Here is a 27,708-nt window from a genome sequence, read left to right on the forward strand (position 1 = left end):
TCATATCCCTCTCTGAGTAACAAGAAAAAACTTTTGTCAAGTCAAGTTATTAGTAATCAAAGAGAGCTTTGGAAGTTTAAAGGAGAGTAAAACTAATCATTTTGATAAAAGATACTCCCTTGCACACAAATGCAATAATATTAGCATAAGATACATTTTTATTATATTTACCTTATCAATGTATTCGAAATAGTATATGTAGTAATGATTAATGACTCCAGTTGGAAAAATAGCAAACAGTTTTATATTTCTATATTGAAAAGTGAGAATCACAGTCATTTTAAAAAAAACTTTTTTGAAAATCGTCTTTGAAGGCGTGCAATACGGTTAGAGCTATCAAAATGGATCCAGTTCATTGGGCCGCCCATAAGCCCAATAATTTAGCACGGGTCGGACTGCAAAATACCTTAAAAACACGACCCTATCTTTTGGGTCCAGCCCATCGGGCCTATGTTTTTCATGGGCCGGACCGGGCAAAGTGGCTTCGGGCTGGCCCATTAAAAACAAATTTTAGTAAATTTTGGGAAAAAAAGAATGAGATAAGATATGATTGCATGAATGTGTTTTCAAGTGATAAAAAAAATTTTAAAGAGGATGAAGATATATTTTCAAGATGTTGTGATCAAGAAAATAAGTGTGAGATGAAGAGAAAATTTGATAAGTATTGGTGATAATATTAAGTTTCTTTGTACTTTTACATAGATATTTATGTGGTATATATATATATATGATTTGATAAATATTTTAAATATCACTTAACTAAATTTATGACGACTCTCTACTAATGTTATGTATCTTTTATCCATTACATCTTTTTTATAAGATTAAAACTATAATGTTGAAATACAGACGAGTTGGCCCATCAGACTGCACGAGCTTTTGAAAAACGGGTCGAACTTATTTTCTGTAGCCTATTAAGCAATCGGGCCGGGCCTGACTAGCCAATTTAAACATCTTAGCCCACCGGGCCGAGTGTGTCGGTCTTTTGACAACTCTAAATACAGACTCATGCACAGGACGTAAAATTTGTTACGGGTAAACCATATATAATTTTGTAGAAGAAGAGAAGTTAACAAATATACCCATGTTTGAAATTAAATCCTTTGAGATTAGCAGCCTTGTATAATGAAGTCCTCCATTTGTTGACCTTGTCCAACTCATCCTTAAACGTAACTTCATGCTTAGCCAGCGCTTCTCCATAACTTCCTCTTCCATGTCGCACATCAGAAGGATTTACTTTGTAAAAAACTGGTAAAACTACACAATCATTCTTCTTCTTCTCCTTGTCATAGCACTCTAGGATCGCAGTGACTTCCTTCAAACAAAACGTAGAAAAAGCATAGTTCTTAGAAAACACAACAATGGCGATCCTTGATTCTTTAATCGCCCTCATAAGTGCTGGAGTTAATTCCTCTCCTTTTCGAATATCCTTTTCGTCAAAGAAAGTTTGGATTCCTCTTTGATTAAGAGCACTGTACAGATTTCCCGTAAAACCATATCGCGTATCTTCACCTCTGAAGCTCAGGAACACGTCGTAGGCAAAAGAAGCTAGCCCAGCCATTAGATACGAGGTTGCTCTCCGAGTTTCAGGATGCTGAAAGTCAATGCAGAAACGGGGGGGAATGGAAAAAAAAAAAAGCATAATTCTCCAAGCTAAGGTCAATCGTATTCTTTAATTGTTTCTAATTAATAAACACCTTAGAACTTAGTTTAAAAATAAAACCACACATCACTATTAGTTAAAATACTTTACTTTATATTTATTGTAACATTAAATACACTAATATTTAATACAGATAATATAATAAAAACATATTCAATTTTATTAATATTTAAATTATTATTATTTTACATTTCAGATCAATCAAGCTGGGAACTAGGGGTAATCAATGTGATTAGATAATTGGACCCTGTATATTACCCCCTGATCTTTATTATAAGAGAAAATTTATTTTTTAGATTCATTAAAAAATTAATCTAGTTTATATATAGATCAAATACATTAATTATTTTATGAATCTAAAAAGTGAACTTCCTCTTAAAATAAGGACTAAAGGAAGTATTGAACATGTACAAACCATTCAAATAAAAAAACCAATGAACTTACAATTTTTATTAATTAGATGACTAAATAGCTTTTTTTTTAAAATTTAAAACAAATTCGTTTTCGTCCTTTTTTAAAATTATTATATTATTAATGTGTAAGAAAATCCAAAGTCATATAGAAAGAGAAAGACAAAATCTAAAACCGAAATACTATTTTAAAAAATAAAAGGACCCCATAGTCCTTTAATTGGAAGGACATGTGAGGTGTGTGGCGGAGGTATATGCTTCACCTATTGATCTTTTTAGGTTTTACTTTTCTGGTTCGAGCACCCCTCTTTTGGATAAGATGTCTTTTTTTCAGATAAGCCGCCCAAATTCTTCACGTCTTTGTCCATAGCGCGAGTGTTTGTGTGAATAACGATATTTGCTCAACAACAACACATAATAAGTCATGGGAATTAACTGTGCTCCCTGAATTTTAGAGAATCAACTACCTATTTTCGGAGTGGTTGATAAATCCTAGGAAGTCTTGGGTCTAGCCCAAAGTGGCTATAAATACCTCAATATCATGATAGAGAAGAACAACCTAACTCAAATATTGAAATGCTCACAAATAGAATGTTTCGCCCCTGCGTGAGCTAGCTCTCAACCCCACAACAAACCTAAGAGCATCCAACATCCCTTAACCTTTAAGCACTGTCACACATTTTTGTACTTTTAACAAGTACAATTGGCACCCATCGTGAGGCCCTGGTAAAACTTGTCTAGGACATGTTCATTTTTACCTATCGTTGCTTTCACTATCTTCTTATTAGAATGTTTGAGCAAAGACTTGAGAAGGTTGTCAATACCATCGATGGAGGTTTTCCCGGTGAGAGGGGGATAATCTAGCTCCTCGTGTAAAATGTATGCCCAATCGGGTTAGCGGAAAGCATTGTGCCTTTTAAGGCTTCCAAAATCCTTAGAGACATGTCGAGAGTCCAAAATCACCTTTCAAGGAAAGACCCGATTGTTGTTCTCCTCCACAACAACTAGGGGTGGGAATAGGCCAGGCCAGCCTACAAGGACCTAATGCCTAGCCTAGTTAAGGTCAGGTCAGGCCGGACCTATTTAATAAAAAGGTCAGGCTTAGGCTTTTTTTAAAAGCCTATTTAATTAAATAAGTCAGACTTGGCTATTAAAAAACTCTATAAAACCTTATAAGTCGGCCTATATTTTCATATATATTAAAATTAGTATAAATATGATAGTCTATATGTGCATATATATTATAAAAAAGGCTAAATAGATTGGTATATATATATATATATATATATATATATATATATATATATATATATATATATATATATATATATATATATATATATATATATATATATATATATATATATATATATATATATATATATATATAGGTCGACCTATAAGGCTTCTTAAGTAGTAATATGGATTAATTGAAAATCTTAATGACAAACATGCTTTTAAATAGGTTTTCAGGCCAGGCCAAACTTTTAAAAAGGCCAGGTCAGACCGAAAAAAAAGTCTATAGTAGGTCAAAGGTCAGGCTCAGGCCTTATAAGTTTATCGTAGGCGGCCTTCTAAAGCCTAACCTAGCCTAGCCTAATATATTTCCACCCCTAACAACAATGATCCCATGGTTATCTCAATTCAATACATCAATTGGGATGTGAAGCGAGTATTGATTAACTGTGCCAACTCAAAATTTAATGCACTACCTTTAAATTCAAAATTTAATAGTTATGATTCACTGACAATGTAATGCATTTCAATTAAATTTATATTTTATTATAAATTAAAATAAAATATGAGAATAGCTGTTATACTTTTAGTGTAAAATATTTTACATTCAATGCATCACAATCATTCACAAGTATTATTTTAAATGTGATTAAAAAAAGTCAAATATTTATAAAAATTTATCAATTATGATTCACTAATGTAAAAAACTTATTTACACTATAATACTTAAAATAATTATTCCATCTAAATTAAATTATATTATATAAAAAGAATCTTGATAACTAGTAAATTTTAGAGGTATTCTTTAAAAAATTTAAATAAAAAAAATAGAAAAAAAAGGATATGCTTTGTCAACCAATAACGACCATATATTTTGCCCAGTCATACTAAAAATTTTAAATAATTTATATGACATGACAATGATATATTTACATAGAATGACAAGACTAATATCCATTAAATTAAAATTCTTTTTATAAAAAATTAATTGTTTAAATTTGACTTTTAAAAAATTTAAAAGAGTATTTCAAAGACATTAGTTAGTAGTATATATTTCCCATTTTGAAATTAATCTGAGTTTCTTAAGAATTTATTTATTTATTTATGAAAATATAACTTTTCATGAAGATCAAGTTAAATAAGCACCGAAACAAACAGTTCCATCAAATTTGTAACATAGTTTACAGTAGAAGTGGGTTAGAATTGCGCCAACACTACCTCAAAGTGGCTCCATCTTCTTACAATAAGAGTGAAACGTTCCATAGAGTTGGTGCTCTTTGCACCACAACTTCCCAATGGATTCAAACCCAGGTCACTAAAGTGACATTGATGCAAGCTTACCAACAAACCATGCATGTTTTGTTGAAAGTAATTGACTAGGAGTTTCATATATTATAAGTTGCTTACATTTTGAAAAGTTAATAATTTTTTTAATTAACGTTTTTTTTATAATTATATAAATGTAATATTTAATAATTTGTATAAACATTTTTTTTAAATAATTTTTCATAAACATTTTTATTCAGTTTTTTTAATTTATATAAACGTTTTTTTTATAATTTTATTTAAATGTTTTTTTAATAATTTTTTTAATTAACGTTTTTTTTATAATTATATAAATGTAACATTTAATAATTTATATAAACATTTTTTTAAAATAATTTTTCATAAACATTTTTATTCAGTTTTTTTAATTTATATAAACATTTTTTTAATAATTTTATTTAAATGTTTTTTTAATAATTTTTTTAATTAACGTTTTTTTTATAATTATATAAATGTAATATTTAATAATTTATATAAACATTTTTTTAATAATTTTCATAAACATTTTTATTCAGTTTTTTTAATTTATATAAACGTTTTTTAATAATTTTATTTAACTTTTTTTAATTAACTTTTTTTATTTATTTATTTTATTTATTTATTTATTATTAATATTTATATATTACTTTATTTATTTATTTTATTTATTTATTTAATTATTTATTTTATTTATTTATTGTTAATAATAGTTATGTATTAATTATTTATTATTAATATTATTAATATTTATTTATTACTTAATTAATTAAGTAATTAATTAATTTATTTATATATTACGTAAATAAATAAATTAATTTGCAATTATTAATTTGCAATTATTAATATTTACCTAGGTTTTGCAACTTATTAATTTGCTATTATTAATATTTACCTAGGTTTTGCAACTTATTAATTTGCAATTTTTCAAGCTTTCCAAATGCAGCAGCCATGTCATACGCCCAGTCAGCCAAACAAGGATTATGGCGCCCAGTCAGCAAGATTCTCCCAGCCCAGCCAGCCAAACATGGTATAGGGGGTGTCTGAAAACAGAATCTTATTTTCTAAGGGGCCAAGGCTAAATTTTTTTTAATAAGGGGGAAAACCGAAACTCGCTACTTTGGCAGGGGGGTAAAAGGTATTTAACCCTATATATTTTTATATGTAATAGACTTAAAAACTTTGTTTGGATAAATGTTAGGAACCCAAAAATAATGGTGGAAAATAAGATTCTATTATAGATTGAAAAAGGAAAATATTACAGAAAATAAATCCCTCTAATCAAGAGCAAGCTCCTCAGAGAAGAAATGTTTCTTCTCTGCCTAACCCTAAGGTTCTAACTGAACAAGAATGATTCAAAGATGACCTCTCAATGCCCTCACATCCTATTATAACCGAAATGGTCACACTTTTCCTTCCTCACTCACTGCCACGTCACATTCTTTCCTTCTCCTTTCATATATTTTGATGATGTCACCCTCCACGTGATAGACTTGTGCAACCAATAAGTAAAATTGTTTATTTGGGCCCACATATTCAATTTGGGGTCCTAACAATAAACCACTTAATTACGTATGTTGAGAGTCTCACATCAGACAATATGTTGTCTATCGGACAATATGTTGTCTGGACATATATTTATAAGCAGAGTAGTCAATCTTGGATAGCGGTGTGGAGTGGCTGACCCCAAAAATGGATTAGGATATGGCCGTTATTTGAACAATTTTTGGACAAATTACATGAATATTAGTTATAAATATAAGTGCGGGCGATGAACGAAGTGTAGAGAGAGGTGAGGGAGGAACTTGTGATTTTTCTTTGGAACAATTGAAGTGCAGAAACGTCGTTGATGGAAGGTTAGGGTTGAGTCTAAACTAAAATTTGATTGAAAAAAGCAAAATTATCATATAGTGGTCACTATAGTGTTCCGCATCGTAAGACTCTTCCCATAGCAGCCTGCCTCTATTGCTATTGACTACTTTGTCTATAAGTGGGCAATCATTACCTTATAAATCGATTTTGTAGGGATGGATTAAGTTCATGTCCATATGTAAATGCCGGTTTTGTAAGGATAAGTGGGGACAATCCTTGGACAATATGTAGGGATTTATATCTGCGCATCAAGTCTATATGTAGCTCAACCTTGGATATTTCTATAACAAAAGATAAAATCAAATAAAATTGTTTTCATATAAACTATAAGTTGTTTTAATTAACTATTTTGAAGAGCTTATGAAAATGTCGTGAAAAGAAGTTAAGAAAATATTGTTTTCATAAGTTCATGAAAGTTATATTTATGCATAAAATAGTTCATAATCGAAATAAATCACATTCTTCTTTCTTTCTGCATTAAAAAATCGAATTTCATATAATAGAGAGAAAAATAGTGTAAAAGAAAATAATAATAGTGAAACAATTGAAAAACTTACTCTCAATTCTTGCACTTCAAGTTTTTTTTTCTTTTTCCATTTTACATTAGATTTTGAGTAAGAGTGGTAAAATGGAATTAAGCATGTTCGTTTTCCCCGCATCTTTGTTCGGGACAAGTTAGAATTTTAGACTTACAATTTCTAATATGTCTGTTTCGTTTGATTTTTTTACAAATTTTTGCGGACATACATATTTACATAAAATTTCATATTTTTAGGTTTGTATAAAATCTGTGGACATTTCCCACTCTGTTCTCATTTTTTACAGATTTATGCGGGACGGATCTAAACGGGATGGACATGTTCGTTTTTGACATTTAATTCGGAGAGAAACAAATTTTATTTTAATGGTAAAGTACCAAAATAATATAACATGGCTAATTAATAATAATAATAAAACAAAAATACTTATAAATTAGAGGAATTCTAAATTTTTATATAAGTTTTTCCAATAGCCATAGACAAATTATTCATTAATATTTTTATTTTATATACTATAAATCCATTCAATTTCATTCAAATTAATCGAAATTCAATATTATTTTTTAAAAATCTTTATAATAGAAAATCCTAATATTAGTGAGAAAGAAAAGTTCTAGAGGGATTCCTTGTGGATGTAATTTGGCCATGGAACAGGAATAAAGGAAACCAACTCATAGCTTCTTTTCTTGCCTTTAATTTTCGTTGGTTACAATTTCTTGCCATTTGTTGATTCTTTGGCTGTATTCCAAATTTACAATTCCATGATTGCTCACAACAATTTTCTCCTATACACGCCACTCGCTGCATGTACATGCACCTGCCGCCTGTAATATTCATAGGATGCATTTTGTTTGACGTATATAAATTATAATTTTAGGAATGTTGTTTTTTGGATTTTTATCTCAGGAGTTTTATTTCCATCAATTTGTTTGAAAAATAATTAAGATTTTAAGAAAAATTTTAAATTTTATTTATAATTTTAAAATTTTAAAGATATAAAATAATATGATGAAATGATATGAAAGTGGGTAGTTTGAGTTGTTTATTTTTTATTCCTATAGAAATATAATTCCCACCCTTTGACATGAGAATAAATAGTTAAAATTTTGTGAATAACTTATATTTTTTGATATTATTTATTCCAAAGTATTTTTTTTCTTTCTCATCTACCAAACAACGGAATAACTATTTCCAGTCTCAGGTTCTCAGAAATCTTTTTTCTAGCACCGAAACATACACGCTCATAGAATAGTAACTTGTACCCTTAACAAGTTAAAGTTAAGAAACTAGAAAGTTTATATTGAAGAATAATTAAAAGATTAATTATATATTTTTATTAAAATTTATACACAATTTTTAAGACAATATTTTTTCATTTAATTTTCAACTAGTATCTCTATGATAGAACTTAGCATTACCATATTCATATTTGAAATTAAATAAATAATACAAAAATTAAACCAAAAATCTAAAAGTTAAATATTTTTCATAGGATTTTTAATCAATATTCTTAATAGAACTATTGTAAGTGTGAATACTTGGGATAATATTCTTTATTATTGGATAGGAATGTGGTGACTTGAGCATTTATAAGTGGAAGAACTCACTCATGTAACACCTTACGATTTTAGATGAATAATTTGTGTGTCTCTCACAAAGGTACTTAGTCATACACTATGTATCAATTCTCCCTAGTAAAAAAACTCTCCCAGTAAATGGTATCAGAGCCTAGTTCCGAAAAAGGGACCGGCTTGACTTACTTGTATCGAAAAGTACATCCACATGGATCATGGGTAAGCATTGAGGGAGAGCATTATGGACTCACAGTTGAGGGAGAAGAGTAGTGTTTTAAAAACCGGACAGGTCATCAAATCGGTGAGGGTACTGGATCGCTGGTTCATTGGTCGAACCGCATGACTAAATTCGATTAAAACAGATAACTTTGTTGAATAAACCAGTCTCTATTGCAATACTATATATTTATTAAATCGATCGAACCGGATGACTCAGTCTCCAAAATATATTACAACACCTACAAAATTTTAAATTTTCAAAATATCATAATTTCACATGTTTATTCTTTACATTCAAATTCTAAATATAATCATCACTCACAACAAAATAATACAAAATATAAATTTATTTGAGAAAAAGTTGTTTCAAATAAGATTTAAATAAAGTCTAATTACATTTTAATTTTTTTTTAAATCACGAAAACGGCGTCCTTTTAGGCGGAAAAAAGCATGCATTTGAACCGCCAGTTTTCTAAAATCGCCGGTTCACTGGTTTTTTTCGGTTTTGACCAGTTTTGGCCTGTTCTCACCGATTCAATAATATATCCGGTCCAGCAATCAGACCAGACCGGTGACCCTTCCGGTTCTTGGTCCGATCGACCGGTTCGATCCGATTTTAAAACACTGGAGGAGAGTGTTTATTACAAGTGTGAGTGTGGGGAATTATGGACTCACACTTGAGGGAGGGATAGTGTTTATAACAAGTGTGAGTGTGGGGAAAATAGTCACACATTTGATAGACCCACTCACCTATCACCTTAAGATTTTATGTGGACACGTGGTCTGTCTCTCACAAAGGTGTGTTGTTAACAATATGTCTCTCACAAAAATAAAAATAAAAATGCTTCTTGTTCGCCCCTTCTCAACTCTTGCGCCAACAAGAACTTGCTTTTATATATATATATATATATATATATATATATATATATATATATATATATATATATATATATATATATATATATATATATATATATATATATATATATATATATATATATATATATATAGTGAAGTCTCATTTTAGTCCCTTACAAAAATTGTAGAGGTCAGATTAGTCCCTGATAAATAAAAAGTCCCTATTAAATTCCTTACAAAATTTAACCGAGGCATGTTGGTCCCTCTACTAATATTTTTTTCAAACCGATTTTTTTTTACTTTTGAACCGTGATTGGACCATCAGTGAAGACCCATTTTAGTCTCTCACAAAAAGGAAAAGTCCAAATTAGTCCCTGAGAAAAAAAAAATGTCTCTATTTAATCCCTTACAAAATTTAAAGATTTTTTTCGTATTTTTAAACTATGACTAGACTTGGCAAGATATACCTACTTTCAGAAATTGAGTACGGGTCAAAGGTTGAGTTTCTTTGAATATGGTCTTCAGAGTCTAAGTTTGCACCAGAAGTTGGGTTCCCTAGATGTGAGACATTAAAATCTTATCATTCAGAATTTGAGTAATTATATTTTGATCTTTCAGAATCTGAGTCTCAAACTTCTCTTCATATGTTCCAATCAGAGTCAGAGTCCGGTAAATTCTTTGACTAATGATCCTGCACACTTGAATATATGTTAGTGTACCTAATTTTTCATTAAATATTTTGTTATCATCAAAACCTAAGTGATATGGTATAAACCAATTTTCTTCCAACATACCATGTGTATTATTTTTGCCACAAGTATTATTTACAAAAGAAAGAAATTATCCTCAATCACCTTAGTAACAAAACTAAACCTTCCTAAAAGATCATTAACAACTAAAACAATAACGACACCTAATACACAAGAATACATAACAACAAAAACCATAATCACTCACCCATAAGTCTGATAATAAACCAAACAAAGAAAAGAACGTCGTGGTATCGCGATGATTTATCTACAATCCATTCATAAATAATTTCTATTCAACAGTCGTAATATAGGAGTCCAATCACAATTTAAAAAAAATTGATTTGAAAAAAATACTAAAAGAGAGACTAACATGGCTTGATTAAATTTTGTAAGGGATTAAATATAGACTTTTTTCTTAGGCTATGTTTGGATATCATAAAATCAACGGAGCGGAATGGAGCAGAGCGGAGTGGGATGGAGCGGAGTGGAACGGAGCGGAACGAAGATACCATTCCATTGTTTGGAAATTTTAGGACGGAACAAGTTAAGTTGTTCATTCCGCCCAAATCGGAGGGTAAGAAAAATGGTGGTAAGTGATGGAATGGAATGGAATCCATACCACTCTATTCCGCTCCGTTCCATCCGTTTTTAAATTATCCAAACAATGGAATGTCATTTTATTCCATCCCATTCCGCTCCGCTCCATCCGGTTCCATCAATCCAAACAAAGCCTTAGCGATTAATTTGGACTCTTCGTTTTTTGTGAGGGACTAAAATGAGTCTTTATTAGTAGTCAAGTCACGGTTCAAAAGTAAGAAAAAAAACCGATTTAAAAAAAAATGTTAATTGAGAGACTAACATGGCTCGGTTATATTTTGTAAGGAATTTAATAGGGACTTTTTTTCTCAGGGACTAATCTGACCTCTACAATTTTTGTGAGGGACTAAAATGGGACTTCAATATATATATATATATATATATATATATATATATATATATATATATATATATATATATATATATATATATATATATATATATATATATATATATATATATATATAAATGTTATTATTCTTATTGGCATAAAAATATGTTAATATTTTTTGCACAAACAAAAATAGCTACAATCATCTACGTGACATGAAAAAATAATTATGATTGAAATTAAATATTTTGTTCATATATACTTATCAATTAAATTTATGATAAGTAAAGCTCATATTTATAATTTAAAATCAATCCTTTATTACAGATATCTTTATTTAAGAAAAAAATATATTGCAAAACTTTTAGTAAATTAACTTAGAAATATTTTTATTTAAAAAATATTACAGTTATTTATTTAAAAATTTAATTCAACTACATCAACATTGCAAAAAGTTTTTAAACTATAGTTGATGATTAATTGCAATGTGTTCGCAATATAAAATATACATTTTTATTAAACTAAATTACAGTTTTAGTCTCTCTATTATAGTCTTCTTATAATTTAGTCTTTTTATTTTATTTTTAAATAATTTTAGTCTTCTATACTCAATTTTGGTAAAAAAAAATGTCGAGGCATAAATTTTTAAAACACGTGACAGTTTTTTAATAGTGTAGCATGAGATTTATTAATTTTTTATCATCCAAGTCATTTAATAAGTAAATTATTAATTAATATTTTTTTAAGTTTTTTATAAAATTTATATGAAAATTAATTTATATAAATTTTAAAAATATTTAAATTGGTCTGAAGGCCAGCCTATCTATTCAGCAAACAAACAAGTTTACATTTTACTTTGTTTGTGTATGTTATATATACAATCTCACACGATGTGGGACTAGGGTTGACAATAGGTCGAGAATGAATAAGCTACTATAGTACCCTTTTTCATATTCGCACTTTAAAAAAATATTAGTACCCAAACTCATACTCACGTGGGCATCAAATTTTATACTCGGATATAAGTACCTAAGTACCCGTTACCCGCACTCATTACCCGCACTCATTACCCGCATTTCTACTAAAAATATCTATCAATTGAAAAATATAATATCATTTTAATTTGTTTAACAAAAAAAATAAAAATTTTACTATTGAATTGTGAAATAAATGAACACTTATATTAAAATGTGTAATAGTTTATTTGAGGATATCAATAAAAATATACAAATATACAGTGTGCAGGTATGGGACAGGATGGGTATTTAGTTATCGGGAACAATTTGGAGGCCCTGTTCTAATTTGTAAAATTATATTCTAAAAAAATAAAAATAAAAATAATTTTCATTGTTGTTTTTTTTTTTTTGAGTGAATACCCATTTTGATCCCTCACAAATATTACACGAGTCAAATTAGTCCTTCACAAAAAAATTGACTCAACTTAATCCCTAACAAAATTTAACCGGATTATATTAGTCCTTCTGCTAATATTTTTCTCAAATAGGTTTTTTACTACTTCTAAACCGGTTCTTTTCATAAAGTATAATTCATTACTTGCAGTTATCAATGAATAATTCATTACTTGCAGTTATCAATTTCTATGGTATAATTCATTACTTGCAGTTATCAATGAATAATATCAAAAAAGCCAAAATTATTTCTTATAAAGTAATTTTTAAATAAGTAATTTTCATGATTTATACTAATATTAACAAATTTTATACATAAATTTTTATCTATGAGGTCTCAAATCCAAGTCCCTTCAAGTTAAATGATTTTCACTTTACAACTAGACAAATCAATTTTTATTGTTAATAAAGTGACTATCATTTACAACTAGAAAAATCAATTTCTATGGTTAGTAAAGTGACTATTATTTACAAAAAGACAAATCAATTTCTATTGTTAGTAAAGTGACTATCATTTACAACTAGATAAATCAATTTCTATTGTTAATAATGTGATTATCATTTACAACTAGACAAATCAATTTCTACGGTTAGTAAATTGACTATCAATAACAACAAGACAAATCAATTTCTATTGTTAGTAAAGTGACTATCATTTACAAATAAACAAATAAATTTTTATTTTATTAAATTGACTGTCATTTAATCCGAAGAGAGTAATGAATTATACCTTCAAATCAAAGGTACAAGCAATAAAACGAGATCTATTATTAATAAAAATAGAACATAGTTATATTATTCACAATTCGATTTGATATGTGGTAGATATTCTATTTTACAATACGCACTTATCAAAGATTAATATATGTCAACTAATTATAGTCAATTAACTATTTAGGTTCAAGGGAGATTCAAACATAATAATCATTATATTTTGATCGAAAAAATTACTTAGTTAAAAATAAATGAAATAATTCAATATTAAAATAAATAATTTTAGTTACTTTTTATTTTTAATAAAATTACTTTGTTATTTTAATCTAACAATATTACAGCCTATCATATATTATTAATATATTATTAATGTGAAGTTTATAGTAAATACTATTATTAAAATATGTTATTAAAAAAAATCATAAAAACCATAAGTTTTTTTAGAAAAGAAATAAAATTTAATTGTTTGATCACAAATTTGCTTTAAAAATAAGGAAGAGAGAAGGTGGAGAAAGAGTTTTGGAGCTATAGAAAGATTGGGAGGAGTTTAGAATACCACATTTAAATTTAATTAACGTAGGAGATATTAATTGTCAAATTTACATAAGTATAAACACCCACATCGGAGATTTGGTAATCCTAGAAGTAAGAGTAGCCTATAAATAAAATAACCTCTCAGCATTAGAAAGACTGACTTGTTGTGTCCAAGTAACACGATAAGTAACAGTTAGCAAATTAAATTTAAGTTTTTTTCAACTTACAAAAAGATAAAGTATGCAATGCTGGTAAAATTGAGATTTTTTTACTCATATGAAACAAAAATATCAATTTGCCACAATTTAAACAAAAATTCCCTTTCTGCCACTGAAATGTTGGGGTTCGGCCAAGGGTTGGTTAACTCTGACTAGGAGTTTTTTTTTTTTAATTTGTATGAATTTATTTTTAATGTTTTTGAATTATTAATAATATTAGTTAATTATTTTAAATATTAATTTAATTTAATTTATATATATATTTTTTAATATAATATAATTATTTTATAATTTATTTAATAATATAATATTTTCGGTAATTTAATGGCGAAACAGTTGAAACGAGAATACCAAAATGCCGCACGTTGGAAAAAGTGATTCAGGTAGTCACCTTTTTATAGTAGGTTTGGCCGAATCAATGAAGGTTAATTCTTTTTCATTTTCCAAAATGTCACACTGTTGAAGAAATGGAATTTGTAATGGACGATAGTCAATTTCAGAAAAATGCAACTCCTCAATCTGAAAAGGAAAACATTATAAATATTTTGAATCAAATTTTAATGTTGTCCATTTCAGGTTAAGGAGGTGCGTTTTGCTGAGATGGACCACCGCCCATTACAAATTTCATTTTTTCAACAGTGTGGCACTTTAGAAAACCAAAAAAAAAAAATTATTAACTAAAATATATTATTAAATAAATTATAAAACAATTATATAAAATTATTATATTATATTTTAAAAAAATATTAAATTAAATTAATATTTAAAATAATTAATTAATATTATTAATAATTCAAAAACATTAAAAATAAATTCATACAAATTAAAAAACAAAAAAATAACTCCTAGTTAGGATTCAACCAACCCTTGGCCGAACCCCAACATGAAAAAAAATACATGCATAGGTTCAGCCAACCCTTGGCCGAACCATAACTAGATAGGTGGCAGAAGGGGAATTTTTTTTCAAATTGTGGCAAATTGGTATTTTTGTTTCATTTTTGTGGGATAAGTAAAAAAAATTTAAAATTGAGGCCCTTTAGTATTAAGAGGCCCTGTGCAACAGCACTTGTTGCATGTGCTTTTAGCCAGCCCTGATAGTTATCCGTACTTGCACCCATACTCACATATTTTAATGGGCAATTACCTATGTCCGCGCCTATATCTAGTTTTAGTGGTTTTTAACCTATCCATTGTTGTGGGTAATTTTTACAGGTGCCAGTACGATTGCCATCCCTATGTGGGCCTTCCTATCTTATCAAACCCAATGTGATTTCCAACTGTAAGAGTTCTGTAGTTACAACCAGTGACTTTCCAATAGTTAGAGTTCTTGTCTTATCAAACACAATGCAATTCACCTGCAAAATTCTATTGAAACATATTGAAAATGTTTTATGAGATAGTTCAACACCTGCTCAGTTCATCATAGAAGAAGATTCTATGTTGGTGCTTATAAAGCTTTGAGAAAAGGTTATCCGAATATGGATGTGTTAATAGCTTTGGAAACAAATACAACTTATTTCTACTCTGTTCATGTTGTTGGAATTTGGAAGAATGGTTTTTTAATTCGCATTTTAAAGGAAGTGATTTTTTTTAAGCATGTTTTATGCTTATTTCTTTTATTCTACTTGGTAAGTATTTGGATGTGTTGGCTAAAAAGAGAATATCATAGGCTATTGTTAAACTTATGGATTTGACACCTGATACATCAATATTACAGTAATAACTCAAGATGGTCTTGTTATAAGGAGACAAAATCATGAGAATGAGAGTATGATAACTGGTGAGGTAAAGCCTGTTACTAAGATCAAATGTGATATGGTGATTGGTGGTACAGGGAATGAGAATGGTGTTTTGCATGCCAAGATCTAAACTTGTGTGTGTGTTTTTTTAATAAAATACTAATTCATTTATTATTTTTTCCAAATACTTAATAGTGATTGTTTTTCATGTCATTGTGATATCCCTTTTAACATGGATTTCTTGATTTGTAGCTGGAAAGTTGCATAAATATCCAAAATCATGTACACCATCCCCAATGAATAGTTTTGAACTTGCACTTTAAAACTCTCACAATTGCGGGCACGAGGATGTATACTATAATATCATATCAATATCCTAAGTTAACCGTAGTCCCACATCGTGTGGGTTAGCTTTAGTTTAGCTTTAGTTTCACTGTATAATAAACAAATAAAAATGTATGCTTGTGGGTTGACTAGATGGGCCTAACTGATTTATTCCATAAATAAAAATTATAGGAGAAATTTTGTCATCTGAAAGACAATAGACTTAGAATTTTAATATTTCAAAAAATTTTTTTTTAAAGGGGAGTAAAAATAAAATAAGAGGATAGGACCAAGACGGTTTAAAAATAAAATAAGTAAAAATAAAATAAGAGGATAGGACCAAGACGGTTTAAAAATAAAATAAGAGGACTAATTTTGTGAGTAAGGAGACACAAACTATAATTTTTTATTAATATTGTTAGCAAACTGGATTATTTTTATTTCAAATATGTTATTGACACACAGCTAATAAATCATAATTTTTAAAAAGAGAAATTCTATTTTTTACTTTCTTTCATCTTCTTCATTCGTGTTTCTTTTTTGATCAAAATTGGGCTTTAACCCATATAAATAATTATATTTAATTATTTACATATTTAATAATTAATAAATTATAAATAATATTTATATAAAATATTACCATTTTAAATATTTTAATATATCTCACACGAGGAAGTTGAATTATTATCACTTTTTATAGAAAGTTGTTGAATTATTACAGCACTATTTTTATAAGACAAGTTATGTGGCTAAAAAAAGGATGTGGCGAAGCGATGAGATCAAAACACCAGAAAAGCCAGAGGGTATTATTGTAATTGAACTTCCACACATCCTCTATATAAACTTCACCTCTTCTCATAACATCTCAAACAAATACCAATTCCAATTTCAATATTCTAAACCTAATTTCCTCGATCTCGCCGTTGCCCTGTTTCAATTTTTCCTGAATTCTCTTCTGCTTCTCAATCTTTTCAATTCTCTGTAAGTGCATTGCGATTATCTTCGGTATTCATTTCTTAATTGATTATCGATTTCAATGTTTGATGATTTTTTTCTGATTTTGATTTTGATCGATTTAGGTCATTTAATCTGAAATCTTGATTCACAGAGGGGAAATCGAGAAACAGATTGTTCTCCAATTGTTAAACAACAGTGAGTTTCAAGCTTTTATTTTTCATTTTTTGTATTCTATTAGGTTTTCGATTATGTTTTTGGACGCTGAACTATGAGTATTTTTGAATGAATTGAACAAGAGATGGATGATAGGATTTGATGAATTTTTTTATAGGATTTAATAGTATTTGATGATCTTTTCTATAGGATTTGATGATCTTTTTTATAGGATTTGATGAATTTTTTGATAGGATTTGATGAATTTTTTGATAACATTAGATGAATTTTTTGATAGGATTTGATGAATATTTTTAATAACATTAGATGAATTTTTTGATAGGATTTGATAAATTATTTGATAACATTTGATAGGATTTGATGAATTTTTTTGATAGGATTTGATGAATTTTTTGATAGGATTTGATGAATTTTTTGATAACATTTGATGATTTTTTTGTATAGGATTTGATAAATTTTTTGATAACATTTGATAGGATTTGATGAATTTTTTGATAACATTTGATAGGATTTGATGAATTTTTTGATAACATTTGATAGGATTTGATGAATATTTTGATGACATTTGATAGGATTTGATGAAGTTTTTGAAAAGCATTTGATGCTTGAAAAGTTTTGTTTTTCATTTTGCAAAATATTTAGATAAACTTACTCAAGGAAAAACCTGCAATCTCATGTCCCCTCATCCAGATCATTTGATTCTAAATTGAGTTTTTCAATCGATGTTGCTCAACTTAATCCCCGGTCTTCCTTTCTCTCACATTCGGAGGTATATTTATGTGAGTGTGTGCATGCAACAGAAAAAAGATTAATATTATGACTCAGGGTGCATCCCTATCAAGGTAGTCAAGCACGGGATCTTAAGTAAGATCGGACAGCCTGTGAAAGATCGTAAAAGCAGGATCGTAGATCGGCACTTAAGATCTTACCAAAGGGCAAAATGGTAAATTCACATAGACAAAAACATGAAAATTACAATACATGAACAAGATAACCTATAAATCACAACATTTAACTAATTTAATTAATTAATTAATAATTCATAACCATCAACCCCTAATTTAATCAGCTCAAAAGATCAAGTTCAATATAAGTAGCTTAAAAGGATTAAAAAAGCTGCAGCCGTTTTGTGTTTCTTAATATTAGGGTTAGGAAGACAGAACTTTAAGTAAGACAAAAAAACTGGGTTCACTTAAAAAATATGACCCGGTTAGAAAGCCTAACAAAACAGGCCCAGATCTATGATTTTTACGATCTTACTTAAAAGATCTCGATCTTGACTACAAAAGCACACAAAAAAGATTTTTGCAAGATCTTAGCACTAAAAGGCAATAAAAGATCGTAAGATCTTAAGCTCCTACGACCCAGATCTCGATCTTGACTACATTGATCCCTATCTCTGCTGTATCTAAGAGGGGATTACAGTTGGATGTACCAATTAAGGTTGCAAGATTTATGAGGCAATATCCATCCATTTTTGAAGAGTTTATAGGTCCTGGGTATAATCATCTTTGGTTTAGGTTGACATGTGAAGCTGCTGAGATTGACAGGGATGAGAAAAGCGTATATGAAGAAAGCAGGGAGGAATTAAGATCCAGGTTGAGGAAGATGATATTGTTGACCAAAGAGAATGTTCTACCTCTAAAGAAGTATTTTGGTTTTCCACAGAAAGTGCACAGAGCATTCGAGCGGCATCCCCATATGTTTTACGTGTCTTTCAGGAATAAAACATGCACTGTTGTTCTTAAAGAAGCTTACTGCAATGAATTGGCTATCGAGAAGCACCCCTTTTGAACTTGAGGAAGAAATACATCAAGTTGATGAAGGAATCTGATGTGATTTTGAGTCAAATGATCAGGATGAAGGGGACATGAGATTGCAGGTTTATCTATAAAAAATTGCAAAATGAGAAACAAGACTTGAAGTTGCTTTTCCTGTGTCCATGGTCCTTGTTTGAGATATATTATTTCATGTCTAATATTGAATTTGTTAATGATTTTCAAATTTTCCATAATTGTGTTTTACACATGGTTTAGTCATTACTAGTAAACCCTGAATTCATGATTTTTTTTGTTTGCAATAACTGGCCTATTGTGTTGTTGATTTTTTTGCTCTATTCCTTTTCCAGGAAGTTGTGAATGAAGTAATGGAGTCTAAAGGTGGTAAGAAGAAGTCTAGTAGTAGTAGTAGATGCTCTTTATACGAAGCTCCTCTCGATTACATCATTGAAGACGTTCGACCACACGGTGGAGTAGAAAAATTCAAATCTCCTGATTACTCAAACGTAAATTCCCATTTCAATTCCTTTGATTAATCTAGACATTAGCATAAGATTATTTATTGAATGATTTAGTTTCTAACATCATTTTCTTCTCTATTATGCAGTGCACCCGCAAGCCCTCCTGAGATTTTCTGGGTTGTCATAGATTTAGGTCCTTTATCTTTCAGTCTGCAAATTATTCTAGTTCCTTCTTCTCCTTTTCCTCCTCCTCCTAGTTGCTTTTCTTCTGCTTCTGTTCTATTTCTCTACAAACAACAAAAATTGTTTTCTCCTTTGAGTCAAGATGGCCATGACAAACTCAGCTATTGGATTTGAAGGTTACGAAAAGAGGCTTGAGGTAACTTTTTTTGAGGGTGGTGTTTTTTCTGATCCTGCTGGATTAGGTCTCCGAGCATTGTCTAAAGACCAATTGGATGAAGTTCTGAACCCAGCAGAGTGTACAATTGTTGACTCACTATCTAATGATTATGTTGATTCATATGTTCTTTCTGAGTCAAGCTTGTTTGTTTTTGCTTACAAACTTATCATCAAAACCTGTGGGACTACAAAGTTGCTTCTGTCTATCCCAGCAATTCTTAAGCTTGCTGATGGTCTTAACATTGCTGTGAAATCGGTGAGATATACTCGTGGAAGCTTCATCTTTCCCGGAGCTCAATCATTCCCTCATCGAAGCTTTTCTGAGGAAGTTGATGTTCTTGACAGCTATTTTGGCAAACTTGGTTCTGGTAGCCAAGCTTATATGATGGGTGATGCTGACAACAAGTCACAAATTTGGCACATTTACTCTGCAAGTGCTAAGGCAGAAGCTTCACCGGAAGCTGTATATGGCCTTGAAATGTGCATGACTGGTTTAGATAAGGAAAAAGCATCCGTGTTTTTCAAGACAAGCACATCTTCAGCAGCTTTGATGACTAAGAATTCTGGAATCAGGAAGATCCTTCCAAAATCTGACATATGCGACTTTGAATTTGATCCATGTGGATACTCAATGAATGGAATAGAAGGGAATGCGATATCAACAATCCATGTCACTCCTGAAGATGGATTCAGTTATGCAAGCTTTGAAGCTGTGGGTTATGAGTATGAAGAGAAATCTCTGAATGAAGTTGTTGAAAGGGTTTTAGCATGTTTCTATCCAGCTGAGTTTTCTATTGCTTTGCACATTGATATGAATGGTGAAAAGCTTGACCAATTTCCTTTAGAAGTGAAAGGATACTACTGTGGAGAGAGGAGCAATGAAGTTGTTGGAGAAGGTGGTGCTGTAGTTTACCGTTCCTTTGTTCGGAATGATGGCTGTGCATCTCCAAAGTCTACTCTGAAATGTTGCTGGAGTGAGGATGAGAGCGAGGAGGAAGAAGTGAAGGAGATTTAGTACTCGGTTGTCATAGTTTTTATGTTCTGTTCTTGACTATCTTGTCTGTTTTCAGTGTTATTACCTAAATAAATTTGTGCTTTTGTTATGAAAGCGATACAATAAACGTGTTATGCTGTTGTGAAAGCGATACAATAAACGTGTTATGTTACAAATCTTAGTTTATTTATAATTTTCTTGTGGGTTTTGACAAAATAATTTCCTATGATGATGACTAGTGTAGGAAAGTAAAAAATTAAAGTTGTATCCGATAGTGATTAGGGAATCAATGAAAAAATTAATCTCATGTGAATTTTGTTTTGTCAAGATCAAACTATTAGGGTTTGTAAAATGAAACTATGACTCAGCTTCCATGCATCGTATGTGGTGTACTTTATCGGTAAATGATTGCACTATCAAATCTTTAGCTTTAAAAAATCAAATATTTGTGCACTTTTGTTTTTGATCGGTATTTGATTGAACTATCAAATCTTAATTAAAAAAAAAATCAATTATTTGTGCCCTTTTGTTTATATTGCGTAACCAAGTTTGTGGCTGTAATGTACCTAACAAATTGGATATATTGCGTAACCAAGTTTGTGGCTGTAATGTACCTAACAAATTGGATATGTGGCTGTAGGCGTAGAAGTACGTAAAAGATTGTTGTGGACTTGTGGCTAGAAATGGTTTTGGTTCATTGAAAATCTCAAGGTAGAACTGAGACACAAGAACACGTGATCCATTTAAGGCACTTGGAGGAATTTCGTGGAAGGTTGCATATGTGCAAGTGCAAGCCAACCGACATTGAGATATATGTTTATGAAAAAATGAAAATAACCAAATTTAAAAAAAAAAAATCATATTTTTAGAAAATTACTTGGATGACCAAGTTTGGGAGTGCTTACACATAGGAGCCACCTCCATGATGGATGTCTTGTTTTTTAATCAATGCGTCATTTTCCATGACGCCAATGTGCAAGCTTAAAATATGCTGCCATATAGGGTGGTGCCAATGTATATGTGTAATTTTTATTTTATTTTTTAAATTCTTAAATTTTGTTTTTTTATATAAAACTAAATATTAAATAAATAATTAGAAATACGGAAATATATATTAATGATAAAAGATAATAATAAAAGATGAATTACAAGTTATATAAAAAAAATATTACAAATATTCCAATGACTATGGTCACCGTAGCGACCGCCAGTTCCGCACTTAGCGCTACTTGATTTCGTTGGGAACATTGTCGACCCCTACCCCTTTGAGGTTTTTGTTGTATTTGGGTAGGTGGGTCTTGGAATAGCCCTCCATGCGCTCGTTGTCCATGTATTCTTTGATCCTACTGTCAAAGAGGTTTCCCATGCCCTCAAAGTTTTGTCGCCGTGGTGGGGTAGCCATATATGGTTGGTAGCAACTGGCACTTGAATTGCCTTGGTAAATAGGCATCGTTGGTTGGGGTGTGGTGTAGCCATATTATTGTTGTTGAGAGCTACGGTAATATGATTCTTGTGTGATTATTGGGTGGCTTGGGTCGTATTCCTCATCAGGGCTCAAGTCGGGGCTAAGATGGGATTTGGAGGGGCCCGCCTCGTGGCGTTGTTGGGTGAAGCCATATGATTGTTGCTGGTAAGGTTGTTGTTGGTAGGGTTGCTGTTGGTAGGAAGTTTGATACTCTGCCTGGTAAGGGTATCACTAGTGCAGAAAATACTTTTTACATCGGGCGAAAAGTACTTTTTACATCGGGCACAGGCCCGATGTAAATCCAGGCGATGTAATAAGTTAGAGACATTTTACATCGGGCCAAGGCCCGATGTGAAAAATTGACATACCACATCGGTTGAATTCAGACGTCTGATGTGAAAAATAATGCAAGAGTTGAAGAAAAAAATATATACGCCATATTTTACATCGGTTTGCCAGTATGCCCGATGTAATAGAAACTTTTTAAATCGGTTTGCCAGTATGCCCGATGTAATAGACACTTTTTACATCGGTTTGCCAGTATGCCCGATGTAATAGATAGATTTTTACATTAATTTTTCATTTTTCCCAATGTAATATGTTTTCTGCTTTTAAGCGTATAATAGTTGTTTTTCCTATTTTAACCTGTAATTTTTTTTACCTAATTTTTCATATAACGTTCAAATATCACATAGACCAAAGTAAGGTCGCTATTTTTCACATTTTCCCCACAGCACACAGACCACATTTAGGTCACTATTTTCATATTTTTCTAACCAATGAAAGATATAATCTACAAAATTTACAAAAGTATTAATCTAAGATACACAAGTGTACTAAATTATAAAAAAGTTTATACACGGTGGACTACTACAAAATAACAAAGCAATAAATATCCAACCATTTACAAGGTCTTTCCCACACTTGAAATACCAACATGCAATCCACAAGAAGATGACATGTAGCTTCTGAAGACAACACCAAAATTACTTTACCTGAGAATAAACAATAACACTAATTAACATCAGCAGATAACACCAAAGTCAAGAAACTCAAGTGTTAAAAAACAGTCCAAAATCAATTGCCAAGAATATTAAAAAAAAAACAATCCAAAATCCATTGCCAAGAATAAAAAAAACAGATAAACACAAGTTTATCGCTTAAGAACACAACAAGTTTTATATCAAACTTCACTTATTCTTACACTTCTAAATATTCAAAACTAGTGAATGATAATTATTAATTTTAATAATAATCAATAAAAATAATGATTGATTCTTGTAGCACTTTAGCATGACCTTAAGAACTTTATTGGATAACTTGTTATTAGAAGAGCAAAGTCTTTACGTCACATTGATTTAAAGATAAGAATGTATATCTATATATTTTATATATCAATCAACAAACATACAAACACCATACTTAATTCATGTTTGTATTTTGTTCTTTCAAATTGATAGAATTTGTGGGTCCATTAGTATTTATGATGAGTTGGGTTAGTTGAGGTCCATTTGCTTTGCCACCTCTATAATCTATCTATCTTCTACCTCTTTTCGCTTTCATTCTCTCTATATATCTATCTTATACAAGGAAGCTAGATGTGGTTAACACATCATGCAAGAAAGTGGCACTCAAAAGATAATAAGGCAAAATAGTCTCTGAGGTTCAAAATAAATACAACAAAGCAATATATACCTCAACAAAGCAATGCAAATATGGGGTCTGTATTTATCTCGCTATCTACATCAGGTGATTCCATTTGATCATTTTCCTTATCCTTGGTAAGGTTGTCCTAATTGCTCCTTTTCCTTCTTGCCTTAAGGGACAAAAGGCGTGAAACCTCATGAAGGCCACCCCACTTTTCTAGCGCTCGTGCAATATCAAAGCGGCCTGCAAGTAAATCCATTATGTACTACCAGTAATGCAAATAATACAAATAGAGTTGAGAAAAGGAATATCTCAACCTACCTACACGTTCAAACGACTTTCTACTAGGCATAAATGACGGGTCCATTCCCCGGCTCCTTTGAAATTTATTAATCTGCATGAAGAAATGAATTATGTTCTGATTGAACCTGTAAACAATGTTATGTTTGTTAATATGGCAAGTGAGTACCTCTTCCTGCAAATTTTCAAAAGCTACACCACTACATGTGCTCCAAAATTAACTTAGAATATAAATATCTACCATCATTTATTTATTCTACACTGCTTCTTAAGCATAGTACTATCATTCAACTCTTTTCGATTTAGAATTAATGCTACACATAATAAGAGGCAAAAACCTCAATATGATTTCATAAACCATGCAAGCAATAACCATTTCATTTGGAAGAAAAACTACTAATTACACTGTTAAGATATACGATAGAGCCGATGAAAATTACAAATTAATACTTTCAGCATTTGCTTTTGTAATTTTCATTTGTAATTTCAGCATTTGCATCAGGTGAATTTGCATTTGTAATTTCAGCATTTTTCACCTGACTGTGCTTGAGAAAGATTTTTCACCTGACTGTACTTTCAGCATTTGCTTCGCTTTCTCAAGCTCTGTGGAATCTAAATGCAAATTCAATCCTCACCATTACACAATACAGCACTAACTAACACAAACACCGAAGCTTAAAAAATCACCAACAAAATTCATCATTTAACAAAATCAATCAACAACTCACCTCACGAAGCTGATGTGAACGCCGAGACTCCGATGAACTGTCGAGCAATCAATGCAGAGGAAGATCCCATACGGTACTAACGCCAAGGTCGGATTCTTTGCATTACAATCAAAACACGACTGAATAAAAAAACATCACATCTTCAAAAATCAAAATAACACACACAGAAATCACAGATCTGAAATGCGATTTCAAGAATCAAAGCTCAAAATCGAATAACTGAAATCACAGAAGCGTGAAAATTCAAAAAAAAATATATGAAAGAGCTTCAAACCTTGTTTTCGGACTTGGTTTAGAGTTTTCTGAACACGGCGTTCTTGTCGGTGAAACCGTTCGGAAGCCATTCAAATTCGACGGTGAAAATGGAACAGAAATTGAAAGGGAAATGGAAAGTGAAATTGGGTTGTTGTAAGTTAATAGATGAAAATATGAATAGGGTTTTGAAATGAATCTCAGGGGTGCTTAGGGGAATAAGAAAGCATCTCCTGAGGATTTTTGAAGTGTTAAAGCTAAACTTGTTTGTGTATATTTGTCGCTTTCTCTTTAAAGTCACGAGTTCAATGATTAGGAGGTAATCTGTTGTGTTGTAGATGGAGTCCGCCTTGGATGAAGATGAAGTGGCCGCAGATAAGGATGCAGCGGCGGAAATGAAGAAAAAGGTTTTGGGAACGAATGAGTATGGGAAAGAATATTAGGGTTTTGTAGAAAAAGTTCTCTTTTTTTACTTCTGATAAGCTTGCCCGATGTAACCACCACGTTATATTAGCTATATAAGTTTTTTACATCGGTTGAAAAATTATACCGATATAATGGTCTTTTATATAACAAAAATTTTATTTACTAAACTGCCACCGTGTTTTTATTTTTTTAATCATTAGACTTTTTACATCGGTTGGGAAATTGGTCCGATGTAATGGCCTTTTATAACAAAAATCATTTTATTTACCAAACTGCCACCGTGTTATATTTTTCTTTAAATCAAATATTTTTCACATCATTGGAAATAAGTGTCTGATGTAATATCATTTGACAAATATTTTTTACATCATATATTTTTATACCTGATGTAAAAACCTTTTCTCAAATGTCATATTTTTAGTAGTGTATTGGTTTTGGTGTTCGGAGGTCTGATGGAGTTGGTACTGACTTTGGTACGAGCTATGTTGGTTTGGTTGGCTTGGTTGACGTTGTTGGCGTCATTGACGTTGTTGGCGTTGTTGACTTTATTGGCTTTGTTGGTTGTATTACTGTTGGCAGGGGTCGTGCAAGTAGTACGGGTCAGACACATACATTTCAGGGGTTGTGACCGATCTATACCAATTTACACATTCTTCAGTTGGATACATTGGGAATGGGGCAACGGGAAATCGGAGAACATAGTGGCGACGATCCTTCCACATCTGATAGAATTCGGGTGCGAAATTTTTCCAATCTTGGACATTAATTGGTGATTCACTCTTTTCATATACCAGTTGCCCAAATCAGTTGGGGGAGCCGGGATCTCTTGACGCATGTAAAATTGGAGTTTCACACGGTCAGCTTGGTGCATCTCCACAATGTTGAACCTTATGATAGGTGTTGTCGTAGTCCAAACTTCTTGGTCATCGGGGTTTGACTCATGCTCGAGATCCATATATGGTCGCCATGACGATAAAAATCAGAGAGAATGTGAGAAAACGGTGGAGAAAAGATGTGGAAAATGAAGGGGGATTGGGGATATATTTATAGAAAATACCCTAACACATAGGAGTCACCCCATATGGCTCCTATGTACAAAATATGTACATTGGCGCTACAAAGAGGAAACCCTGATTTCCTTTACAACATTGGCGCTACCTGGGGTGGCACATTGGTTAAAAAAGTTAAACATAGGCGCCATGGGGCTGGCTCCTGTGTTTAAGGCACCCCCCAAACCTGGTTACCCAGGTAATTTTTTTGAAAATATGATTTTTTTGTATTTTTTTTAAACTTGGTTATTTGAATTTTTTTCTATGTCTCACAGATATATTTTTACCCTTATGCCACATATTTGAAAATCAAATACAAAAATGTCATACTTTAAAAATTATTTTTTAGCATGTCACGCTTTATGAAGGTGTTCGTCTATGGATTGGCCAAGCGGGTAAACTGCGTTCATTCGATGGCTCGTCCACCCATTGACTGAGTAAAAGTAATTTAACTTTTTTTTTCAATAAAATTATTCAACTTTGGGTCTAAATGTGTTAGTCTAGGCCAAAGTAAAAAATTGATTTTAAATGGATTGATATTGTAAAATTAATTCTAGCTAAAAGTAAATGGAAAGTAAAATTATATTTATTTAGATAAATTTATATATAAACGAATTGAATTAATTATTGAGGTAATATGAATCTACTTTCTTATATCATATAATGTCTTTGCTCTTCATCACATCTGTACAATCAATAAATGATACACAATAGAAGATTCAATAAAAAAACAAGTAAAATAAAGCACTTGTGTTACTTATCGAAAATTATGTTTCTTTCTTCCTTT

At 30.7% G+C, this 27,708-nt stretch overlaps 2 protein-coding genes and 1 long non-coding RNA gene across 8 annotated transcripts; 1 reads left to right on the forward strand and 2 right to left on the reverse strand.

Annotated features, from left to right (window-relative positions):
- LOC131613281 (disease resistance protein RUN1-like) lies at window positions 1–1,561 on the reverse strand. The gene is made up of 3 exons (XM_058884965.1): window positions 1,083–1,561; window positions 172–250; window positions 1–12 (listed from the first exon to the last, which is right to left on the reverse strand). The coding sequence occupies exons 1-3, from the start codon at window positions 1,559–1,561 to the stop codon at window positions 1–3; spliced, it is 570 nt and encodes a 189-aa protein (XP_058740948.1).
- An 18,263-nt stretch (window positions 1,562–19,824) lies between these two features.
- Window positions 19,825–21,240, forward strand: LOC131608944 (S-adenosylmethionine decarboxylase proenzyme-like). The gene has a single exon (XM_058880539.1). It carries the CDS (start codon window positions 19,987–19,989, stop codon window positions 21,073–21,075), a length of 1,089 nt encoding a protein of 362 aa, XP_058736522.1. The 5' UTR covers window positions 19,825–19,986; the 3' UTR covers window positions 21,076–21,240.
- A 1,717-nt stretch (window positions 21,241–22,957) lies between these two features.
- Window positions 22,958–25,961, reverse strand: LOC131608945 (uncharacterized). 6 transcript variants are annotated; one of them, XR_009285898.1, is made up of 5 exons: window positions 25,469–25,948; window positions 25,195–25,289; window positions 24,488–24,594; window positions 24,215–24,409; window positions 22,962–23,514 (listed from the first exon to the last, which is right to left on the reverse strand). It is a non-coding gene; the product is annotated as an uncharacterized LOC131608945 (long non-coding RNA). The 6 variants fall into 6 exon arrangements; XR_009285897.1 differs by having other exon boundaries at window positions 25,195–25,313; window positions 25,469–25,486; XR_009285894.1 differs by having other exon boundaries at window positions 22,958–23,514; window positions 24,488–25,313; window positions 25,469–25,961.
- Between the last annotated feature and the right edge of the window lie 1,747 nt (window positions 25,962–27,708).

The sequence above is a fragment of the Vicia villosa genome, linkage group LG6 (assembly GCF_029867415.1).
Source record: "Vicia villosa cultivar HV-30 ecotype Madison, WI linkage group LG6, Vvil1.0, whole genome shotgun sequence".
Taxonomy (NCBI): Eukaryota; Viridiplantae; Streptophyta; class Magnoliopsida; order Fabales; family Fabaceae; genus Vicia; species Vicia villosa.